Consider the following 25797-nt stretch of genomic DNA (forward strand, 5'->3'; position numbering starts at 1 on the left):
TCACTGCGAATTACCTGCATTGCGACAAAGGTGCAGTAATACTGGTCAGGCTTAGCTCTTCATGGCCTTCCTGTCCTGCAGCCAGGGTGAGCTTCATACCTAGACTGTAAACATTTCAATTGACACCTCTGAAGGTTGGTGTCCATACGTGAGTGAGGTGTCTGAGTGCCTCTTCCAGGCTATGGAGATCCAAGCAGCACCATCTGGGGAGTCTAGAGAGCTCCTCACTCTTCTCTAAGGCAAATATCCCAAGCAGGAGAGTAATGATCTGCAGTCCTGTGTTTTCCCTTCTGAATGCAGAGGTGGGAAGAGATGCACATGATCCACCAGTGGAACAGGTATTAGGGATCATAACCCATCACTACTCTCCCCAAAAGTATCACACTGACAATCAGGCATAAATCAGCATATTGCTAATAAACTACATTGATAATGAGGCATCATCTCTACAGCCCTCTTCACTTCTTAATAGCTGTTATGATATTCAATGTTTAATGTATTATCGTATGCATTAACTTTCAACAGGATGGGTCAGATCTTATATCTGATATTGTGTATAGATAAGTAGCAACAGCATTGTCAGAAGAAGAGAAGAGACAGCATGCACTAAAAAAAAAAACCCAAAACTTGGAAACAGAAGGACAAATACTGAAATTCAGCCTCTTTTCTTCTGTAACTCATTATTTTTTTTGCCCACTGGATAAAATTCTTGAATTTTGAAAATAAATTAGAAATGTGCATCCACATCAGGTACTCCAGTATTTCTAATTAGCAAATCTGTAAGGTAAAAGCCATTCATGCATGCAACAATATACTTTTCAGCATCTTGATTTAGCAGCCACGTTGAGGCACTTAGAGAAATTTCCTCCTAATGCTTTACATTTATGCTAGAAGAAGGAAAAAAACTCTCTTGAAGGATCCATGGTGCACAGGACCCCCTTTTTTAAAATTTCACTATTGCAAATGGGACAACATAAGATCTTGGAATAAAGAGATGCAGTTTAACCACAAGAATGTAACATGTGGAGGAGGAACCCACTGAATCTTTTTCTAGACAAGGAACAAATCCAGATAAAGATCTCTCATCATGAAACAATAAATTTACAAAGAATCTTCATACAGAGTGATAAATATCAAGACTTTCCACATAGCCATTATGTATCCTAAAAAACTGAAAGCTGATTTTTTTTTTCTAGCCACTACTGTAGTTAGAGAGAAAACCAATTTAAATTGTATTCACTTGGCATCAATGTATTTTAACAGACAATATCATAATCCTGCCTACCCTCACAGACAATAGATCTCCAGGCTTTCAAAGCAAATCTGAAAAATGACACACTAATATTTCAGCTTTTCCTGCTCTTTCTTTCCTCTTCCCTGTAGTTTGCTTGCCCCCTCTTCACCTTTTGTGAATGCAAAGGCTGCTTTCATTGCCTCCATCCAGATAACCTCCATGATATCTGCCTAGCTGTTGAATTGACCTCATTTCTCAAGGCTTTGCCTTTGCCACACATGCTCAGAAGGGTGGCTGCTACCTGGCTGGTTTTGGTACTCTCAGCATCTGCAGAGAAATAAGCTAACCCCGCCACCACCTCACTTATAAATCATCTCTGACTACTGGCTAACAGAACAGAACAAGCAATGCCCCAATCCCACATTTCCTAGGTCTTTTTTAATCACCTCAGCAAATTCTTCTCTTAATCAAAACACAGCATGTAGAAGCTCAAAGGGCAATGTGCTTTCCTCCATTTCATTCACTAGAAAGCTATACAGTTGCAAAGGACAGTATGAAACAAACCAGATCTCATGTCACAGAGGAACCAAACCAGGTATTTTTTTCCAGTAGATGTCTGCACAAGTTTTGCTAGCTCAGATTGTATAGGGTACACTCTGTTAACGCAAAGGATATAGCTCTCTCTTCAACCCATCCTCATAGTTTAGGGCTTTGAAGGAAGTCTTTTTGGACAGGAATCTGTTCTACTGTGATTCAATAACACTAATCAATGCCTCTTGAGAAAAAAATATATTCTCCTCACTGGCAGAAACCAAGAAAAACTGAGACAAGGAGGGGTAGTTAGTTGTCAGATGTGGTCTCATTTACCAAAGCATAGGCCTTCCTTGGCTAATTCCCAGGTAGCCAAGTTGCACAAATTCTGCGATCCTCTTCATCAGTTAGTCAAGATGGAGGAGCATCACCACCTTGCAACCTGACTATTATAATCTTCAGTAACAGCTACTTCTGCTGCCTCTTCCCTTGGCGACTGGTGAGCTCTCTGCTCCCGCAGCAGCCGCCGCTCCTCTCGCCTCTTTAGCCGGTTCTTCTGATGCTCCTCTTGCTTGGAGTACTGGAAGCGCTGCAGGAACAGGTCCTTCGCATATTCATACAGCTGTACATCCAAGAAATTCAGCTCCTCTATCCGTTGCCGCACATCCTCACCTATGTCCACATTGGAGGCCCGCGTAACGTTGAATTGAGTGAATGGGGAAATGAATTTCAGGTTGAATGTCCTCTCAAAGAGATACTGCGTTTTCCTCTGAAATTCTGTGAGCCCAAAGAAGGCCATGTTTTTCAGATTGTTTTTGGCGCTTTGGAGAAGAATCATATTTCTTTCACTCTCATTCATAAAAGTCAGGTTGTAGCATCCCACCAGGCTGAGGTCTGCCAGCATGCGCACCTGGCGGTTGTTGGCCAAGTTGTAGCTACAATCCATGAATTCCTGTAAACTGACTCCAGACCAGTCGTCTCCTTCATAACAGGTAGGCAGCTCGTCTGGTGTTGGACTTCTTCCATCGCACATATGAAGGGAAGTTTTCCACGTTGCACCCCTCTGGACATGCTTCCATTCACTCAAGTACCGTGACACTGGATCCCTCAGCATCGTGATGTAATAGAAGTTCCTGAAACATAATTAAACACAGTTTTAAGGTTCAGTGGAGTTCACTTCTCTATTCCCCAATAAATCGATTACCAGCCACCCCCCCACCCCCCCCAACTTTTCCCAATGTAATACAGTCATTTTAAGTGACTGCTTCGGAGACAGTAAAAAGCTTAAAGCTTCATAAATACTGTGGATAAAATACAAGGTGAATTGGGAGAAGGAGGGAGAGATCAAAGGAAATAAGCAGCTATCAGAGAAACAGAATTACTTTGACCTATCAACTGTTCAGTGTTAGTTACTTTATGTAGAAGCCAATTAACTGGAGTGTACTCCCCCCTGCTTTGAAATGCTAACCCTCAGTAATCTTAGAAACAGGGAAAAGAGGTTTATATAATCTGATCACTTCTCTCCTGGACTGAGACATGCATGTCTCACAAGATGCACAAGATGATAATCCACACAGCGCTTGGTCAGAATGTAAGAGAAGCATGAGCAATTTCATGTGGAAGATGCAAGGTGCTAAAAATAACACCATGTGGAAGACTGTCATGAGCCACCTACTTAAGAAGGACCCTACTATTAAATGGGTTGGAGTGAAGATAATGAGACACCTAAAATCCATTCTTATGACTTAATTTTAGACAAGTGCTTGACTGAAATTAGTTATAATTGTGTAGTACAAAAGCATCTGTTGATATAAAGATTATCATTATACAGCCTCACCTGTCAAGAATACAAAAGAGACACCAAGAAATATTGATTTGGAATAGAGCAAATAACTGCAGAACTCACATTGTCAGTTCATCCTTTAGCTACTGAATTCAGTTTGTACCTCTGTTTATGGCAATCTGAAATGGACTGCAATTGAGTATTCTTCGAACAGGCTTTCACAGATTCAAGATTTTTACTAAGAAATGTTTTATTCAATAACAACTCACCTGAATTACAGGGTGATATCATAAAGACAAAGCAAACCCAAAATACTTATGATTTCTGTCAGCTAGAGTAACCAGCAGAAGATTCATGACTAAAATTAACACACGGTCTGGTACAAAAATAGGCTTGTGAGTTTGCATGACTCATCTGACTGCAGACAATACATTAATAAATCATGAGTCTTAAGATTTCCTAAGAAAAGTCTGATCTCAGCACTTCTTCTTGAGTCTAGAGAAGGATAAAGCAAGTAAGCAGGAGGTAAGCTTGCTGACGACAAGTTAGCCTTTAAACAAGCCAACCCTTTGTGTTGGCCATCTCATACAAGAGTTAAATGAAAAATTTCAACATTTGTAACAATCTCCAAGACAATTATCTTTCTTTCCCAGGTACCACCCATTTTCTGCCACTAAAGATTCCCTAAGCATTCCACTAAAGATTCTCCATAAACCTCCCATTTGTCCTAAAAATAGATATTCCTAAAAAGTGCAGATACATTCCCCAGTTCAGACCAAGCAAAAGAAATCAGGGCTGAATGCTTTGTCCTTATTCAGTCTGAATTTTATATATAAAGTGTGCATGTATATATATATATATATATAGAGAGAGAGAGAGAGAGAGTATAGTTTCTGGAATAAGGTTATGAGGCCAAACTACGTACTATGTCCTGCTGCAGGGTCATTTTTTGAACTGCTATCTAATCACAGAATCACAGTATCACAGTATGTTAGAGATTGGAAGGGACCTCAAAAGATCATCTAGTCCAATCCCCCTGCCGGAGCAGGAACACCTAGATAAGGTTACACAGGAATGTGTCCAGGCGGGTTTTGAATGTCTCCAGAGAAGGAGACTCCACAACCCCCCTGGGCAGCCTGTTCCAGTGTTCCGTCACCCTCACTGAGAAGAAGTTTCTTCTCAAGTGTAAGTGGAACCTCTTGTGTTCCAGTTTGTACCCATTACCCCTTGTCCTATCATTGTTTGCCACTGAGAAGAGCCTGGCTCCATCCTCATGACACTCCCCCTTTATATATTTATATACACTAATAAGGTCACCCCTCAGTCTCCTCTCCTCCAAACTGTAGAGACCCAGCTCCCTCAGCCTTTCCTCATAAAGGAGATGCTCCACTCCCTTAATCATCTTCATCGCTCTGCGTTGGACTCTTTCCAGCAGTTCCCTGTCCTTCTTGAACTGAGGGGCCCAGAACTGGACACAATATTCCAGATGCGGTCTCACCAGGGCAGAGTAGAGGGGAAGGAGGACCTCTCTTGGCCTACTGACCACCCCCCTTCTAATACACCCCAGGATGCCATTGGCCTTCTTGGCCACAAGGGCACAGTGTTGGCTCATGGTCATCCTATCCACCAGGACCCCCAGGTCCCTTTCCTAATGGAAACATCTGTTTCAAGGATTATGTTGTAGATGAAGAGCTACAGGTGGAAGGACATAAACTAGGGAGTTGCCATACTCTGAAGGATGATATTTCCAAACTAACTCATTTGGAGCTTGGGTTTCCTTGCTGCTGTTCACACATGACCAAACTGCACTACAACTGTTTTGATCCACTTCAGTTACTTACACAGCCCACACGAACAGTGAACCCAAGGATCGTGCAGCCATTCAGACAGATATTTCAAAAAACCCTCTTGTACTCCTGCAGAACAGAAAGTATCAGAAACCCTCTTGTGTCCTCTGCAGTATAGTTCCACTATGAAAAGCACTATCTTTAAGCACTTCAAACCACAGCTTTCCTTTCTTAAACTGGATGCTCGTCTTGGCTCTGCCTTGCATGTATGAAAGCATGTTAAGAATTGCTTTCCAAGTACTGGGACAAAAAGCGGACACATTTCACTAGTGTTGTGCAGATAAAGCAGCCCAACTTTCAAACGGCCATTAGCTTTCGGCATAAGACACTGTTGTTGCAACATACAGCAGGCACTGGTAGGGTTGTGACAGAAAATAATTGAAGCCCCCAGGGAGCAGAAATGAAAAAAATGATGGACAAAGATTCAGAAGCAGTTGGCAACATCTACATTGACAGAGACATGGTTTTGGCTTCGCCCTCGTAATGCTGCCCCTCCCCTCTTCGGATAGTTTTGATGTTCACACGTGGCAGCAGACGGGTTTAAAAGTTGCTCTTGACAATTATTTGTACCTCTAATAGTAATTCTGTCTTTCCTCACCCATCTCCAGAAGCCCCAGTTAGGCATGACACAGAGCAACAACAATTAACAAAAATACCTACTTTGCACCAGTCATTTCCATTTCATGACTGCATATGTAAATGTGTTTGATGGGCAATAAACACAAATATAAAGCAAATGCAGGGAAATGAGAACAGCACAACTTTGTATAACATCTGCAGCTTCTCTTATGCAGACTGGGAGAGAAACTTTCGCCAGTCTGTTGCTGCTACTCCTTGTGACTACCTTATGTCTGCATCTGTTTTCACTATCCTGATCAATTTGCTTCTAATTTGTGTTTCTTTCAGAGAGTTGCCTTCTTGTGTTATCGACTGAATGGCTTCTTCATCTGGTAGGCAACCTTTAACAGCAGCCTGACACACATTTAGTTTCTCAGGTGCTAATAACTAAGAGCACAGCTATCCCTGTCACGTTGAAAGTTTACAGCCTTCTGTTTAACCTTTTGTTCGTGACTCTCCATCACTGTTTTAACCCATCTGAGGTTGCAAGACCTTAAGATTTTTTCCATCTGGGCGCTGTCCGGATGACACTGTTACAACACAGAGGACTGGGGGATGCTGTAAAGCAGTTGTGGACAATTTTTTCTTTTAGTGAAAAGGATGTCATACCTCTAAAATGATATAAGTAAGAATACATAGGTCATGCACATTTGCTTCAGTTGGAAAATTATAAAAATTACCTTAGGAAATCTTTTAAAATGTTGACATTTATGGTTTAAATATAGAAGAGCTCAGTGCCTAATACAGTGTTCACACTAGGAATGGCTCAGGAGTCAGCTCACAATGAAGACAAGAAGCCACTCATAAAATTATGAAACTGGGGATGACCTTCAGTCTCTCTTTTCATCACTGTTCAGTAAAAGAACATCAAGTCAGCTATATACTGAACATGCCTGTTCACGTCTGAATACAGATGCGCACTTGTTCTCACCAGTGTAAATGACCCCTCCTTGTGTTGCCCATGCTCATGCTTACATGGCTACGTTAAACTCCACAGCTACCCATTGTAGGAAATACTCAGCAAAGAATTAATAACTTCTGTAACCCTCTTTCACAAAGTAAACTCATCACAGATTTATTGGCTTCATTTCAACAGATGCCCATCACTGACTACTCAAACTGCTGTCACAGACAGCCTCGGTTCTTAAAGGCTAGCCAAGCTCAATACACGGGCCTGTCAGTGAGAAGATGCTTTACTCAAAACGTTCCAAATTATTTTAAAACCATACAAATTATATCTCTATCTAATCTATATCTATGTCCGTATATTAGCATTTGTGTGCATGTGTGTGTGCAAAAATTTACACTGGAATCTGGTCATAAGCCGCAGTTGTCAATGAAAGAAAAATCACAGTAACTGCATATTGTGTATTTGCCAATGCATCTTGTGGCTGCCTATACAAACATTAGACATGTACGTACAGTTTAGATTACATTTCAAACAACACCAGCCCACTAGTCATGTTGTTAGCTCTTCCTGAAAGGGAACTTCATACAACTTCCCCAGATCAATCTCCTTTCGAGCATAATGTACTGAAATCAATGGGTTATTGAAGTTGCCACTATGGGACAGCTGAGTTTTTGGACACACATGCTAAGCACCATGATGGTCACAGCAAGGGCCTGACGATCCACACGAGGGCCCAAACAAGCACTGGTGTGAAGCATTGGGCTGCACACTACACTATAAGTAAAAAGCACTTGGAAATTCAGAAGGCTCTAGTCCTACTCACATGAAATCCAGTGTTTTCATCAGCATTAGTCAAAGAAAACCTTTAATTAACAGAACAGCTAAAATAAGCTTCTAGTTATAACCTAAGAACATGTATTTCTTTCACATTATAAGGTATTTTAATACCTTATATTTAATACTCTAATAATTTAATACTCTAGTCTTACATTAATCCTTCAATAGTATTGCTCTGGTTTGGAAATTAATTTCAGAGGAGCAGACTGTGCTATTAGCAGAGGTGATCCCAAACCAGGGCATTCTGCCTCTTCTATCACTCTGGAATAGACATCCCAGCTGAGGGAGATTTACTAAACACGTGAAGGATCACCACACATAAGAGAACAAAAACATCCTGTAGGGCCTCCTGGGGAAGAAGGATGAATGGCATCTTCATAAAAAGAGAACAGTGCTCACAGCAGCTGATAGTAGAGACAGAGGAATATTTGAGGTGGAGAAAAAGAGTCACTGGAGAATATTTTGGAATATACTAACTGATGGAAGAAAGAAGAATCAAAACGACTGAAAAACCTAGGTGCATCATAAAACCATCCACGTTCTGCTTCTTCCTGGTAGCAGGGAAAATAAAAGCCCTGGTCAAGTTCATAACCCAAGCTGAGACAAGTAGATAGCAGCTTTGAGGCTGGAAGTGAGCGTGCACCCAAAGAAAGGTCTGAAATACCCAGCAAATCCAGCCTAGCAGCATGTTTCTGCTAATGACAAGAGGTTGTGGCAAGAAAAAGGCTTGGGAAGGATCTGCATTATATGAACAGAAGTCTTACGCTTCCCAGTTTTATCCTAAAGGCCAAGTTCTCAGGAGCAGTAACATAGTTAACCACCGATCAGCAACCTCTCACCAGGCAAAGCATCACCAGTATGGGTAATGGTGAAGAGAATCATAGAATCATTTAGGTTGGAAAAGACCTTTAAGATCATTGAGTCCAACTGTTAAACCAGCACTGCCAAGTCCACCACTAAACCAAGTCCCCAAGCACCACATCGACACATCCTCCAAATAGAGTAAACAAATGAAACAAAAATAAAGAGAATGCAATACATGAACTATTAGGGAATAAGAGCATTCAACAAGGATGGTGGGGGGAGGCAGAAGGCAAAGAAACATTGCTGGGCTGATCCAAACTGGTCAAAGTCATTCTAGAGTAATGCAGATGTATCAGCTTATGGCTGGCAGCATTATTGTGCAGAGCGTCACTGCATCTATGTTGTGCTTAATTGACAGATAACCTGCCCAACATGACAAGAACTGATTGTATACTTCTCATTCAGAACAACAGCACTGTGACAAAAAAGCTATGAAACAGTGCACAAACTACAGGCATGTCCATCAGGCTGCAGGAAGCATCATACAGATTATCCACCAATCCAGACAGATAAACTATCCAGCCCACAAACTTTTGCCAAGATTATGTAGCAACAGCAGATAGGTTTAAGCTTAGCATCTGTCACAGGATGCTAGTGATGGGAATGGTTTTCTAAGGCATCCTTTAAGAACGTTTGTGGCCTTAATACAATTAGCTGTCCTCTCAAGTTGTCATGATGTCCTGTCAAGTTGTCATGTCTTTGCAAGTCTTTTGCTGAAAGAACAGCAAACACCATTAAGAACTCAATGTTTATCCACCCTAACCACATACATCACCCATTCAGCATGTAGAAAAAACACTTAAATGGCTGTTTTCTCAGAGGATCTGAGCACCCACCACTTCTGCTGTTCATAACTGGATGATGAGCACTGTGCTTACTTTAAACAGTGGCTGTAACGTCCTGTAGATACTCCATATTAAAGGAGGCTTGCCATTGACTTCAGCACAATTAAATAAAACAGAAAACCAAAACAGTTTGCATTTTGAGGTACAAAATAATAAAATTTTATATATGTCTCACTATTCCTCTAAGATTTTGTCCCATGGCTCTGAATCCAACCAGCAAAAAAACTTTCACTGTTTCCCATTTCCAAATTGGCCACAAGCTTCTGTTGGTTAACTACCCTTTTTGTTATACCAGTGACATACAGTGCAGCTAAACCTGGTAGAACATGCCTGCTCAGAGAAGTGACTAGATACTACTTCCAGGGTAAGAGATCTAAATGCAGCGGTCTACGTATAAGCTACACATCTAAGCAACCTCTGAAGCCAGCGAGGAGCTGCTCAACACAGGCAGTGGTGTGTGTCTGCAGAGCAGTGCAGCTGGCCAAGGTAGGTGCCAGCTCTGGCATGAGCTGTATCACTTCAGAGGCTCCCTATGCATTGCACTGTGTACCTTGACCACAATGGGAGCTTAAGATATCTGCTAACCTGGAGATGCCTACATTGTAGGTGGCTCTACCTGTAAGGTGAACCCCATGCCTGGAGTCAAAGCCCCCTGCCTGAACAAACATATTCACAGAATGCAAACTCGAGGCCAACCTCAAAAACTGATAAGTAACAACATTTTGTCATGAGCAAGCAGTAACTACAGAGAACCTCCATTCTGTGACTTTTTGTACCTATGACACATCTATCAGTTATGTTTCTTTCTAAGCATGCTTTTAGAGCTGGACCATTCCCAATCTAAACAAAAGTTTTAAGTAAGTTCTGTATTATTTCATACAGATCTCCAAACCAGCAGTTAGAGAAACGTCTACCATAATTTTGTTGTCCTTGCTGATACAGCAGTGTATCAGTGAGATAGGGGAAGGGCTTGGATTCAGACATATGGGATTGCTTGGAGTCAGACAGCTGGGTTATATTTCTGATCCTGGAAAGCAAAGACAGTTGCTTAGGAAGTTACTTGTGATGATACAGTCTGTTACAGGCAAGAGAAATGTGGTGTTTGGGCATTGGGAAGCACTTAAGATATATGAAACCTCACATTTCATTGCGTGTTAGGAGGAATACTCCCCATCACCAACCTAATTTTCTTTTACAGCCATTTGTTGCTTTAGGATTTATTATAACCTCCCCATTTTTTCTGTTTAGAAATTACAAGTCCTTTTTTCTTTAAAAATACCCTCTAAAACATCAGATAAAATCCTGTATCCATGCTATCAGGAAAACCTCAGCAAAGCTTTACAGCACTGTTTTATTCTTCTTTTTTGCATGGCTGGTTATCAGAAGGGTAGTGTCCCACACCTGATTAAAGAATGACAGATGACAAAGAGTGTCTTCAGAGATTACTCACTCTCTGACATCACATGACATCTAACAGCAGCGATCTAGGCTAATGCAGAGGGGTAGAAGAAAGAGAGTGAACCTGTGGCAACACAAATGCTGCATGTAAAACATCTGGAATTTCTCCACCTAAAGAGCCCTTGAAGTGAGGCCAGGGCAAATTCAGTAATGGTGTAGAGCTATGTGAGGATAAGAGAAGAGTGAGCTACTGGGTAAGCTATTTGAACTTTGTACTGTTTTAGATTTATCCTGCATAGAAAAAAGATGAGTTTGAAAATCCAGTGCTACATCTGCACTGCAAACTATGGTAAAAAACACATCTGTAGAGACTTTTTCCTTAGATATTTTAGGAATGAAGACAACTGGCCTGGGACTATGCAAACTAGTAACTTTCTTTAAAACGCTTCTGGAGTTAGAACCTGTGATTTTGTACTTATTACTTATGTGATTTTGTATTCATTACTTTTAAAAGTAATGAATAACCATTAAAATAATAATTATGCTTCCTACATATCACATCGCCACACACCCTTCAATCAGTGAAAATTATCTCAGGACCTACTGCTGGAAAAGGAAACTGGGAGTGCTGACACTTTTTTTTCTTGACATAGGAGAATATAAATTCGTGAGGATACGGATTTTAATGAAGTATTTCAGAGATGCTAGATGGGAAACAAACAGCAGCCTTCCAGTACCAAAGAGGAGGTCAGTGAGAAGATGCAGCCAGGCTTTTCAGTGATGTGTACGGTGGCATAATTGAGATGTGTCAGCCAGAAACTGAAGAAGAGGAGGACAGGAGGAAAACTATTATCATTGTGAGAACAATTAAGCATTGGAAAGCTTTCCCCAAAGAAGCTGTACACCCTCCATCCTTGGAGGTTTTGAGGATCCAACTTACCAGAGCTCTGAGCAACCCCATCTGCGCTTAGTAGTCACCCTGCTCTGAGCAGGGAGTTGGACTAGAGACCTCCTGAGGTCCCTTCCCACCCCAGGGTTTCTGTGCTTCTGCAAGACAGTGCACCAAATCTGTCACTAAATGTACAGTCCTGTGAGAAAACACATCAAAACAGAACCAACTCGCCAGCTAGATCATACCTGCCCTCCCTTGTTTTTCCTGGCTACCCTAGCCAGAGTACAGGGAATGTGCTTTGTCTTTTAAGAGGCTGTGTTTTTTTGCATATAATTCTAACTAGGACTATAACACTCTGAATCAGCATACCCTGAATTATTGAGCAACTTCATGAATATTTATTCCAGTGACACTTCGTTCAATATAGAGTCTCTAAAAATTGGAGATGACAGTGCAGCAACTACATGTCCCTAAAGAAATTAATTCTGTTCACAGGTATCAAGTCTGGATCTTGAACAGCTCCTAGGCTAATGAAATGATATAGCTACCCATGGTTTTAATCCCAGCATTTTAGAAAACACACATGAATAGCATATGAATACGTGTGAACTTTCTGAGCTAATACATGTTTTTCCTGTGTGTTACCTTTAGGATTTAAACATTAATTTTTTGAACACAGAGCATAAAGTTAGGCATCTAACACTGTATTTAAACATGTAGGTAAGCTCAGCCCCATTTCCAGTGAAGAAAATACACCGTAAGAGCTAAGGATGCTCAGATAGGCAGAAAACATGGTCTGAAGATTCAGTTAGCAAAAGGAAGCTCTGAGCCATCACAGTGCCCTTCCGTGCCATCACAGTTAACAGCACTTTATTATCTCCCTCATAAAACATCCTTGCCCCTTGTGAAATATTCTTTTCATGCTGCTGCTTCCACTGTAAAGAGCTTGTGAATGTTGCTTCTCACAGTTAGGAACATGAGTCTCATTCTCAGACTAAACCTGGGCTTGGACTACTTCCATCCAGTTGTTCTTGAGTTAACACTTCAAATACATCAAAAGGATTTATAAATGTAATATCAGAGAAGGAGATATGGCATTTAAGTTGGAGATCAGAGAGCAATCACCTCTTGGATTTCATTTTACAAAGCTGAACTAGTTGTTATTGTCTCTTCTGATAAGAAGAGCCAGAAATGACCACACTGCAGTCCCACAAAACCTTTGGGTCACACTTAGATTACTTCACTCTGAGATGTACCCTGAGTTTCCCAACTTCTTAGTTTTCCATGGCTGGCTTTTAATAGGAGGCTCGCAAAAGTAAGATGTGCTGCAAGATCCTGAGATTAGTTCTGGGTTTTGACCCTCTAAGCAGTCCTTTCAAGGCATTTGAAATTTCACATCACATTTCACTATACATGGCTAGACTTGGGCAAATTTCACATGAGGCCTCACAGGTGCCTTGTACAATAAATACTTCTTATCTCCATTGGCAGTGTATTCTCTGATATAACCTCATGTTGCGTTTGTTTTTTTTATGAGATGCATAACTCTGGAAACTCATACTCACTGTGTGATATTGTACTTTGCACTACCAAACTTCATTCCACCCCTTTTACTGAAGTCCTCAAGGTCATTAAGCAAATTCCATTAACATCCTTCAGCTTTTTGTGCCAGCATCATTAATGAAAACATGAAATAGGATCACAGCTAAGACCAGCCCTGTGGAAATTTATTAATAACTTTCCTTTAAACCAGAAAGTTCCTCTTTCAGCACATCCTATTCCATTACCATGCTCTTGCCCACCAGCAAATTCTTATGCCTGGCCTCATGTTTTCTGCCTTGTATAACTTTGTGGAGTCTATTCTATGAAATACTTTATTGAAGGTGAATTTCCCTTCTCCTGTCAGAGAGAGATGCTGGGTATTTACACGTCTCAGCCCAAAGGCTGAGAATGGGGGCCCCAGCTTTGGCTGTGTGTAAGAGAGAGAATGTTTAAGATGGGGAAATGACAATTTATTTGAGAGTGAAGTGGTCTGGAATAGAAATGCACAGATTAAACGATTTGATGGAAAAACAAATCTGCCACTTTCCATCTAACAGCCTTGATACAAATTGTAAATCATTTCTTGATGAGACACAAATCTAACAAAGTTCCCTCCAGAGACTTTTGTTCTTTGCCCAAATTATGTCAAGCTCAGTTGTTCTAAGTGTTCTTTAAATTGCTGAAGGGAGTGAAGTAGTAAGTGCCTTGCTGAAAGAAATATAAATATAAAATGCAATAATAAATCAAATAACAAGAATTTGTTGTTCTGTCAGGCACATGAATAACAAAAACCTTGCATCTTGTAAGAAATGGTGTATGAGCATACACAGGAGGAAATACTGTTCAAAAGCAATAGCTACACAGTGTCTTATAAGATTCTTTAAATATACTGTATGGAAGAACTTTGTGCCAGGGAGAATAATAAATCCTTTGTGGCCAGGACTGGCAAAGGAGGAATCCATTGCTTGCATCGCCCCCATTCTATTTCATCTCTATTGTGCACAAATCACTGCTGTGTCTCAGAAGAACCATGAAAATCTGGGGCACACGCAATATCTTTACGCAAAATGTTGCTTCTCCTGTCCCTGCTATGCCACTGCACAGAAGGGAAAATGAAATAACGATGTATTTGCACTGCTACTACCTGCCTCTTCCCAGAGCTGCCTCTAGCCCCAGCTTGGGGAGGAAGCACTGAGCTCACCTTTCTCAGAGAGATATTATGAGTACAGGGGAGACAAGCTAAGGGGATGACCTACAGTATCAAGTGGCAGCAGAAAACAAGAGCTGGCCAGAGGAAAGAAAAGAAAGGTGATGACAGGCAAGGGACAAGAGAAGAGCAACCCTGGAGACATTGCAGCACCAGGGACCTGCAGTTGAAGCTTGTTTTGCCAGCTTAGCCTAAAAGGGTTACAGAAACCAAGTTGGGAAGGGACCCTCCTGATGAAGGCTGAAGCTTACAATCACAGATAACAGTTTAGCACAACAGGATTCATAAAACAGCCCTGATCCACAAAGGACAAGCCACAAAACCTTCCTCACTATCAGGCTGCAGACTCTGAGCAGCTGCCAACAAGGTTAGAGCAAGACCCTGTATCAGGAGGAGTCTCCATGGAGCAGGTGACTGCCTGAGCAACTGAACACTCCTCCAGCTATGAGGTAAAGAGATGTGGTCAAAGAACTCCGGCCTATTCAGTAACTGACAGCGTAAGGCCTTTCGTAACAGTTATAAAGAAAAAAAACAACCCACCAACCCCGCATACTTTCATGCAGAATTATGAGAGATCTGTTATCACAAGTCCTGGCTGCCTGCAAGGATACACCTGATTGGTAAAATTCAGTTTCAGGGAGGCCTGAAAAGACAAATAACATGTAGGCAGACCCTGAAATGTTCAGACATTTATATTCCTTCAGTCACATTTTGTTAGGTTTGAAAGAGACAAAAAAATACTTGTGTTAAAATATTTACCTTCATCCTTTTCCTCAATTTTGAAGGGGCTGTTGCTATCCCATTTTATTCTCTGCCTAGGTAAGACAAGCAGCACAGACATCACCAGTGTACCTCCGTAGCTGACTTCATTGGAAACCAGTTTGTGTTGCAAGTGGCATGTACCAAGGCTCTCTCCCTAACTGAGCTGTCTCTGATTTACAACTAACAGCTCAGTTGCAGACACTCTCTTCCAAATCTGTGATGCTCAAATGAAAGTTCTATGGCATGTTTCACTGCAATGCATTGTGAATCAGTACAGAAATTCTGCTCAATTAATAAAGTAATTAGCAATAAAGAGGCCCAGTAATTGAAATCCCTTTGAAAGTACATCAATTTATTCTCTCTAAGCTTTGCCTCAAGTCTTTATTAATTCTGACATCAAGCATAATGACCATAAATTATCAACAATCATCACAAAATCCAGGCATCACAACCATTTTTCTTGTCCTGCATGGCGAGTTTCTAAAACGTCTAGGTTTGGTCATAATTTTTTGGTACTTGCCTCCCATAATGTAAACAACATGACAATATGCATATTAAATTATGCATTAATATGCATATTAAAGAATTCCAGGTGATTTTCCTGATGAAAACATTCTAAGAGTCTTTCTTCTTCATTCATTGAAACAACTCACAAAACCTAAGGAAATTGCTCAGCTGTAAGACAAAACAACTTTGTTTCTCCTACATTCTTCTTCTTGTGATATACTGTACATACAGTTTTTCCTTAAGACATTAAGCAAACAGATGACAGGGTATTTCAATTGAATACTTACAAGACGACCACTGACTCCCCATTTCACACTGCACTTTGTGTTTCTACTGAAATACTTGATAGCATCTAATGAAACCCAGAGGTGTTTGCTATGAACAATACAACTCAAAGCTATAAGCAAAATCTCCATCTTCCTCTTCATTGACCTAACAGATTTCTTCCCCCATCAGATGACACTACATAAATGTATATAAATAACATTTCCACAAGGGGGCCCTCTTTTCTTCCTAAATCTCGGCACAAGCTTAACTTGGCTTTCCAAAAATTTTCATCAAGCTTTTGTCTACAGATCTTAGAAAAAAGTTTTTACCAACTAGAATTGAGTTTATGACTGGATTTTATACAATAGAACCTGTAACTCGAAAGGGAATCAGGTTTTACATGCAATTTCCACTATATACTTGGCATGTAAAGAACTTTGATAAAGCTTTTCAAAGTTTACTTCTTGCGATAACCAGCTAAAATGAGACCTTTTACGCACACACACACACACACACACACAGAGTCAGCTCACACTGCCCCCAAGATGCAGTCTGCCTCTATGTTATACTGTAATTTGTGTTTGTGTAAGCCAAGAGTGACTATTAGTAATTTCAGCTCTGTGAATGTGTCCTGTAGGCACCACACTTAAAGTACAAATGGTATTAAAATTATCTACACTCTCAATTCCCAGCAGTTATGAAAAACAAAACTTGTTTGGGATACTTGTTATTTGCTTTAACATTCTGAATGTTTTATGGAGACAGTGTTACAAGTCCACATCGTCTTAACTCACTTGTAGCTCTCTGAAGTTTTTATTGTTTAGCATACCTTTGACCTTCGAATATCTAATAGAAATTGGACCACCTTCTTCTTCTGATCTCAGATCTTAACAAATCAAGGCTCTGACACACATGCCAGGCTGTGCACTGCACTGTACCACTATTGGCCGTGGATGCTATGCTCTGAGACGGTAGTAAAAGACGAAATTGAGAAGCCTAGGCTTCTTACCTCCAACTTTTATGAAGGATTCTTTACCTTTCAGGAAAACTAGCAAACAATTCTGTGAATTCAGCCTTGCTGATACAGTACAAACCCACCAATCTGCTAACTCACTTAAGTAAACCTTCTCAATCTGCAGTGCTAACTTTAAACAAACTTTTCACGACTGCTGAGCAATACTGCCATATGATATGGTCATGTTTAACCAATGTCAATGAGAGAGTTCAGACTGCTGCAACAGTTGTGCATTCAGGTAAAATAAAATGCCCAAGGTGCTGATGGGACTCCATGTGAATTACTGGGTTCAGCAGGTCTTTTAGGATGCCTTTGGCTCTGCAACCTTCCTCTGTAATGGACAAATCCTAATCAATGAAGCACATCTGTACAGTGGAGGAAAAGCACTTTCCAGTCCCTTCAGGCCATGAACTGACTACTTGAAGCATGACATTTGATTAGCCTTCTTATTTCAACTCATTTATACATAAATATTGTTAGGGGCCATGAAGCCATCCAGCCCTTATTAAAATCCAGCCGCAGCCTCTGAGCTGATGTCCCCACTCTTCTTCCTTTTTGTCTGTAAAAACAAGGAAGAATTTCTTTTCTTTGAAATGTGGGTTATCATCTTTGCAATTTTATTATTGGAAAATAACCTTCTCCTCTTACATTAGTGTAGCAGACTGTTGCCATACCCCCTTACACATGCAAATAGGTCAGGCTTCCTAGTCTTTCCCCACAGAGATATCTGACATTGAGACTCAACATGATCTAGCATCTTTCTGAACTAAAGGGCAGGGGAATAGTGTGTAGGCCATTATGTTCAAACGTATCTCTCTCGGAAATTAATGAACGTCTGTGCAGATACTGAACATGAATTCAGGCAGCAGAAACAAAACCCATCTGAAATTGAGCGTAAGGTCTAGGAATACCTAATGATACGGATCTTTATCTTTGCAAGTTGAGGATTTCTTCCCTTCCCTTCGAAGAGCCAGAGCACTCTTTGGGTCACAAACTTATCTTGCTCTAAAGGAAATGGGTTGATAACAGGGTTATGAAAGATACTTCTGCATTAAAAAGGAGCAAAGCTGCTGATGTGTATCCTAAGTAACATGAAGATTTAAATATGAAACACTCATTAAGATTCATTTATAGACTTTATACATCGCTTTCTGTTTCACATAGACTATTACTGCCAATACAACACAGCAGTGATGCAAACAGGAAAGCAAAATTCAGGTTAAAATAATATAAAAAATTTTTTTCTACAGTTGTAATGATTGCAGTGTTCCCATCTTTTATCTAATGAAGGAGATTACTTAGTCTGGGTCAATCTTATTTTTGATACACATAATGAATATTACATTATTTTACATAAATTAATACCTGAAAATTTAAAAAAGATAAATAGTTTCCTGAACAACTGAGGATGTGCTATCTGCCTAGCAAAAATAGCCAAAAAATGAAATGGATGCAAACTAATCCAGTTTTGCTTTTTTCCCTTTGAAGATGTTCCTTTTCACCAGGCTTTTCCTAAAGCAAATTTTTTGTTTATAATTGCACAATTTCTCATATATGACAAAACTATACATCCCAGTAGCCTCACCAAGTGCTATTCCGCACCTGTATCTCTGCTATACATCTTGAGATAGCACCTGCTGTACGTTCAGGCTAAACTACAGCCCTGCTTGCATGACAAGGAATTTTGTATGCACATAGACCTTTACTTGTGACACTTTAATTTGCTCCATGGCCTTAATAAATACACTGGCATTAAGCATACTCATGCAAGCCGCAGCCCTAAAAATAACTGACTTCAGATGTTCATATATTTTTCCTTGTTGTTTCCAGTAACACCACTCTTACTGCTAGGAACAATGATTAGCACAGGCAGGGATTTAGCACTGAAAAACCACACTTGGAAAAGCAGCAGGGATCCGCAGAGGTGTAGCAGGGTAACTGAGGGCCACATTAGTATCCCCTAAGCATTAATGGGAAAAGCCTGGCAGTGAAGCTGGGCCACTGCAGTGAGTGTGTAAGTAGGCATAGGCAACCTTCCTCATTTATCATATCAGCATCCAACAGTGGGGCCCACAGGTGAGGGCTGGGGGCAGCGGCCACCAAGCTGCACAGTCTACCCAAAGCCCCCAGCGAGACATTTTGCTCAGAGGCCAGAAATCCGTCTCCCCCAGGCAAGCACCCCTTCCCTGACCAAAGTCTTCCCTGGCAGACAACAGCCTACCTTGTCGGAAGCAGAGGGGCTGGTAGGAAGGGACGGTATTGACTCCCCTTCTTAACTCCATACAGACAATCGCAACTTTGCCCTAACTGAACTGCTTTTTCTTTTTGTCACAGTATTCTCGACAGAACAGTAAGAAATTGTTATGGCAAATGTACAAACAGTAACAAACCAGGCAATGAGAACAATACACAGTGAAAGTTTTTCACTCTTACATGCAATTCGCTGCATTTATTGCAAAAAGGCTGGCAAACTGAATACACAGAACAAGCCAAAGCCCTACAAATACAAATAATCCAGAGACTGAACCTTGAATTAAAAAAAAACCAACCCTATTTCAAATGAAAATTCATGTGAAGTGCCTTGGAGCAAAAGATCTGTGGATAAAATTCTTAAACTGATGAACCTCGAGCACAACGTCAACGCTCAAAATGGGAAGATAATGCTGTGATTCATCAGAGCTACAAAAGCTGCAGTGTTTCTCACTTATGTGTGCATTTTTACTTTTCTCTTCCTCCCAGCTTCCCTCTCATTCTTTGGCATCTTGGTTCTTTTCCTCTCCTCTACTTATTGCCTTCTTTTCCCCTCCTCTACTTATTGCCTTCTTTTCCCCATCATTGTTCATGTCCTCACACAGCAGTAACATAACTTTACGCCTGGAGATGCTGAAGAAGAAACAGAGCCTTTCCCTGTGCAATGGGCGTTTGGGCTGGTACAGAAGAAACCTGACTTTTTTCCAGGCAGGGTTAAGCCCGTTTGCTCCTGCACCAAGTTTCTCTGCACACTGACCTGGCTGCAGAGGAAAACCGAGTGGGAATGGGATGGCGTCACTCAAACCCCCTTGTCAGCCATGGAGCTGTGCCTGCTGCTTGCTGCAGTCAGAGCAAGGGCTTCAGATGTATTGGTTTAGGTATGTGGCTGCTTCCCACAGGTCATTTTCATAGCACTGCCCTCACCTGTGCCTCTTCTTCTACAAGTGACTGGGATAGGGATTTTTGTCTGAGATGTTTGAATTTAAGCTCATTGAAACTGGATCTACCCTATTTTTGCATCAGATTCTCTGAAGGATCAGTTTAAATCCCTGTGCATAAGGTACAGTAATGGCAGTTCAGGTTTTCTTAACAAATCTGAGAGCCAGAAATTAGTTTGAAAACCTCAGTGTAACCTTCAATGCTCAACATTCTATAGCAGTTATTATAATATTGCAATTGGACTCTGTTCTGTTAAAACTCACATGAACTTGGCTTTAGCTTTCTAAAAATGCTTTAGAAGAATCAGGTTCTGTAAAAACAGCTGAACGAAAAACGTAATTTTAAAAAAAGGAATCCAAGAAGGTACTCAATCATTTCATGGAAGATAAACCCATCAGGAGCAATTAAATACAGAGACAACTCCACTAAGCAAGAAACTCTCAAGCCTTGAATTTTTCGACCAGTGGAGTATATTCAGGGGGTATCATCATTACAGGCTTGCCTTGTTCTTGTCTTCCTTGGACATCTCCACTGTTGGAGACAAGGTATTAGCCTAGATGCACCTTTGGTCTGACTCAGCCAATCTTGGGCTACTTCAAGCCACCTACATACTCGCACTTCTTTTTCTTAACATTGATGAGAGAAGTATCTCACATGCTGATGAGTTAAGTCAAAGCAAAAAGAAAAAGAAAAAAAGACAAGTATCTGTGCAGTTTTAGTCACAAGCGTAAGGAAGAATTTGGATGTCAATGCCTGCCATAGAAGATGTTCTCTCACCTTCAATGAGAAACCTGTTTTCTGTTTTCTTAAAAATGGATCTCTCAATGCGGGTGTTACGAACAGCAGTTCTTTCTCTACCACCTTTAAAAATGAACGCTTTCCATTCACTTGCAAAAAGACTATCAGAAAATACATTATTACCAGGGGTTGGTAGGAGGCACCATCAAACAGCATGTCAGCTCTGAGAGAGAAATGAACCATGGAAACAGACTGAATGCAGGAATCGACCACCACTGAGGTTCAGCACGCAGGAGAAGAGCATCCCATTGAGGCCACAGCACGGAAAGGAAAGCTGAGGAGATGTTCAGGTAGGCTGAAAAATGGCTCAGCCCCTCCTGACAACTCCACCACCATCCAGTATCAGGTCTGCATGTGCCTAGGTGGCCTGGCAATGCAAACATGGCCCATTGCAAACATCGGCAACATGAATTAGCTATCATACATACCAGCCTATGCTGGTTTTATGTGTTCACGAGTGCCAGAAGTGAGAGGACAGATGACACTTGATGAGTACAGGGTGATGTACAGCAAAACCACCTATTCTGGTGCAAAGTCTTCTGGCACAAAACTCTTTTATCTGCTCCTCCTGAACAGCTTGAATTGGCACACTGAGTTTATGCCACAGTAGTAATTTGCATCATTTCTTCACCCCACTTTTGAGTGTACTAGATCTAAAGCCAGTTGGACTGTGTTACCCAGCAACAGCTTCAGTACCCAACTTGTTACAATTTTGCAGTTAAATCCAAAGGAGTTACTTTGGATTTACGAACATGCAACTACATTAGGATGATCTGCTCACTCTTGCTGTCCTGAGTGCTTCTTCTGTGTCTGTCCTAACTTACCTAATCTCTGCAATTCTTCCCACGTAATACACATTTCCTCGCTCCAGTGTACTAAAACTATATGAATGAGGAAAAAGTAAATGACACAGCTGAAATATTAAATTCCTTAAATGTTGAATATCACACATAAAATTTAAAGTAGTACAACATGTTTAATAACAATATGGTGTCAATTCCATCAGAAAATAAAGGTATAAAAGCCTCCATTACAAGGTGATATATTGCCTTCAGAGCTAGAAAATGCCAGAAATAATAATATTTGTGCAGCTTTATTTTTCCATTATGATATCCTATTTATTTGCAATAAAAATGACTATTTTTCCACAGGACCCCTGCTTTGTTCAGCACAGAGAACAGGCAGCGCTCAGCAAGTGAGATGCCTGTTCAATATTTCTTTTTATTGCAATCTGAAAGCCCATAGTTCAGTGTTTTATTTAGAGCATGTCGCAGACTCTGCTCAGGGTACAAAACGTCACATCTCATCACTTTTACTATCACAATCACCCTTGCAATATATTGTACTTAATTTTTCTTTTTGTTTAGTATTTCCTGCAACTCCTATTATAGGCGTGTCTTCACGTATTTTCCCACTGAACCTTCATTTCTTTTGGGTCAAAAGGAAACAGCACCAAAGACTGGGGACAAATTCCTTCCTCAAAGAGGCGTGAGGCACAGAGCTTCAATGGTCTCATAGAATCATAGAATAGTTAGGGTTGGAAAGGACCTTAAGATCATCTAGTTCCAACCCCCCTGCCATGGGTAGGGACACCCCACACTAAACCATGCCACCCAAGGCGTCATCCAACCTGGCCTTGAACACCACCAGGGATGGAGCATTCACAACCTCCCTGGGCAACCCATTCCAGTGCCTCACCACCCTCTCAGTAAAGAATTTCTTCCTTAGATCCAATCTAAACTTCCCCTGTTTAAGTTTGAACCCGTTACCCCTTGTCCTGTCACTACAGTCCCTGATGAATAGCCCCTCCCCAGCATCCTTGTAGGCCCCCTTCAGATACTGGAAGGCTGCTATGAGGTCTCCACGCAGCCTTCTCTTCTCCAGGCTGAACAGCCCCAACTTTCTCAGCCTGTCTCCATATGGGAGGTGCTCCAGTCCCCTGATCATCCTCGTGGCCCTCCTCTGGACTTGTTCCAACAGTTCCATGTCCTTTTCATGTTGAGGACACCAGAACTGCACACAATACTCCAAGGGAGGTCTCACGAGAGCAGAGTAGGGGGGCAGGATCACCTCCTTCGACCTGCTGGTCACGTTCTTCTTGTCTCATGAGCAATGGGAGAGGCAAGCTTGAATCCCTCAGGCAGTGGAAGAAAATGAAGAAATGTCTCTCACTTCCTACATACCACTGCCAGCTTTTGACAAAAGCAGCTGTGACTACTATTTGGTGTGACACTTACACCTGCACGTGCTGTTCATGCTGCTCTGACTGCTTCCTCTGTGTTTGTCCTACCTTACCTGAAGCAAGGTATTCCCCACTTAAGCTCCATGAGAGGGACTTGTGGGGCCACTCAAATCCCCAAAAAGCAGCCAGCTGTAATGCACGTCCACAGAAACAAAACTCTGTTCCTCTGTTCTTCCTAAGAAGCTTTACTAATCACAGCAAAGGCTTCCTGTGATGGTGGAATCAGGCAAGATTTTCTGTATGAGACTCCCAGCCTTGGTACTCGCTCCTTATGGCGTGCGGTCTCAGACTACTTCATTACATACCAACATCTTTGCAAATCAGGCCACCCCTTTTTAATTCCAGATGGAATCCTGAGCTTGAGCAACAAGTTTTAGAATACCGGCATCTTGAAGATTTAGTAGTCTACCTTACAGTCTTGCTGTGTATACTGATTGCAAGAGCGCATGGCCCAGGATGATGGAATGGTTATTGGTATGAAAATACCATTACTACTCAGCGATCCATTCTCTCTCTTTCTTTTTGTTTGGAAATGGCTGTCTCTTATTTTTCATTCTCTCAGGCAGTTCAAATCTTAATAAGGCAATGCTTGACATTAATAAGACAACAATGTGTTTTTGGAGTCATTACTTAGTAGCAGACACTAGGAATAACTAAGACACAGGTAATGGACAGTTAAAAGAATGATGTTCACATGGCATGGTTTATTTTTGTCTACTTATTTCTCATCAAGAAATATATTCTTGAATGCTAGAGCTGTCTCCAAATATTTCATAGGGAAAAAACACCCAATAGAAAAGGAGTGTAATGGTACATCCACAAATAATACAAATATTTTCCTTTTTGTTTATTAATCTAGAGGCTGTATGGGTGCAATATATTGTCATTTAATCAACAAGTAACATTAACATCCTTTACTTTGTAAAATACTTCTACAAGGCTACATGGAGACCTTGATTTTAAAATCAGCCTACCACTTTATATCCACTTATATTCACAACTTCACAAGCAAAGCTACTTGATGACAAAAATAACAGTTTGGTGAGATGGTATGAGGGACCAGTTGGCTGTCTTGTCTCCATAACTACCCTGTACAACATTAAAGACAGGCCTGTGCACTTTGCAGGATAAAGACAGGCTTTAACAACCTTGCTGAACCAGGACTTCAATTATTTGTGGACATTTAGAAACTTATTATCTAATACCTTACGCAGAGAGACAGTTGTGAGCACAGTAAATTAGCTTGATGACAGGTGGCCTGTACATGCTCTGAATGAAAGTAATCACAATTTTCTCCAACAAGGCTTGACTCAGTCAAAGCACAAATAAGTGCTGTAAACATGGGTACGGAAATAATTACTGAAATATTGCTGCAGTTGTGGAGATACTTTGCATTTGTTTGTGTCTGAAATTTGACGGCTTCGGACCTCAAGTCTCTCTGAGACATGGACAGGACAGAGCAGCAAAGGCTGCGGGAGCCCTGATTCTGTCCAAATGCCTTCAAGAGTCCAGGGTGAAATGCAGAGGAGAAAGGCTGGGTAAATCCAGTGAGACTCTGTGTCCCCGACTCATCAAGCAGTACCACCATGCAAGGGTAAACCAGGAGACAGCAAACCAGTGTGCTTCAAAGAAGATATACACTCCTTCAGTGTCATCTTTCAGATAAAATGGATGGGGTTTTGCCTTTAAAATATTGAAATATGCCCAAAATACAATCACATGACTCTGTGGGATACAATATTAAAGATTATGAACACGATTATGTCTGATGTTTGATTTCTTCTTTCTTGACTGGAGATAATTTTTCTCAGACAGTCAAAGCTTTGGAGATTCTTTGGAGCCAGTATTTCCATGGAATCTTTGCTTTCTTCTATTTCCTCTGGTTTTTGAAGTCTGCTGGACAATACCAAACTTCTGAATGTCTCTTTTTTCCTTAAACCTTCACTAAATTGAAACACTAACTTTTGTGAGATCTCTTCTAAACAACTATTGCCCTGATCTATAGATTCTGTTGGCCAGATATCCCCTTACGTTTCCCAGTCATGACCTCAGAATTGTTATCCATGCATTTTGCTGTGAACCACTGAAGTAACTGAGCTCTGTAAAAGGTTTTGGGCTTAAATACTCTTGCTCTGAAAGCTGTGGGAGTGCATTCTGCCAGTGCATTATGGTGTAGTACAGATTTCCACAGTTTGAGAACAGCTGTGCCTGGTCTTCTTTACCCTTTTGACATTTTATTTTAATTTAGTTATGTGGATAAAAACCTTCCTCTGGAGAATCTGGCACTGGGAACGGGAACATTTATCTAAGAGAGAAAACATGTAACTTACAGGTGGTCAAACACAGATTTTCTTCTTAAACATTAGCCTCCCCCATTTCTAATCTATCTTTTAGGATGAAAATGGTTAGTGTAAACACGTTCAAAGTATCTTCAGTTTAACATACTCCCTTTTGACTTCTGCGAACACCTACCTCCTCTAGCAGGACTTTTAGGGTAAGACCTATTTCA

The 25797-nt window shown here is 40.9% G+C and overlaps 1 protein-coding gene across 1 annotated transcript in view; it reads right to left on the bottom strand.

Moving 5' to 3' along the window:
- Nucleotides 1-2192: 2192 nt before the first annotated feature.
- The window catches only part of HS6ST3 (heparan sulfate 6-O-sulfotransferase 3), a gene marked incomplete at both ends in the record, with an annotated part of 297766 nt that continues 274161 nt past the window's right edge, over nt 2193-25797 (bottom strand). The window contains one exon of the mRNA XM_080612503.1: nt 2193-2898. Coding sequence (XP_080468629.1) covers nt 2193-2898 — 706 coding nt within the window. The remainder of the gene's footprint in view (nt 2899-25797) is intronic.

The sequence above is a fragment of the Psittacula echo genome (genome assembly GCF_963264785.1).
Source record: "Psittacula echo genome assembly, chromosome: 3".
Classification (NCBI taxonomy): domain Eukaryota; kingdom Metazoa; phylum Chordata; class Aves; order Psittaciformes; family Psittacidae; genus Psittacula; species Psittacula echo.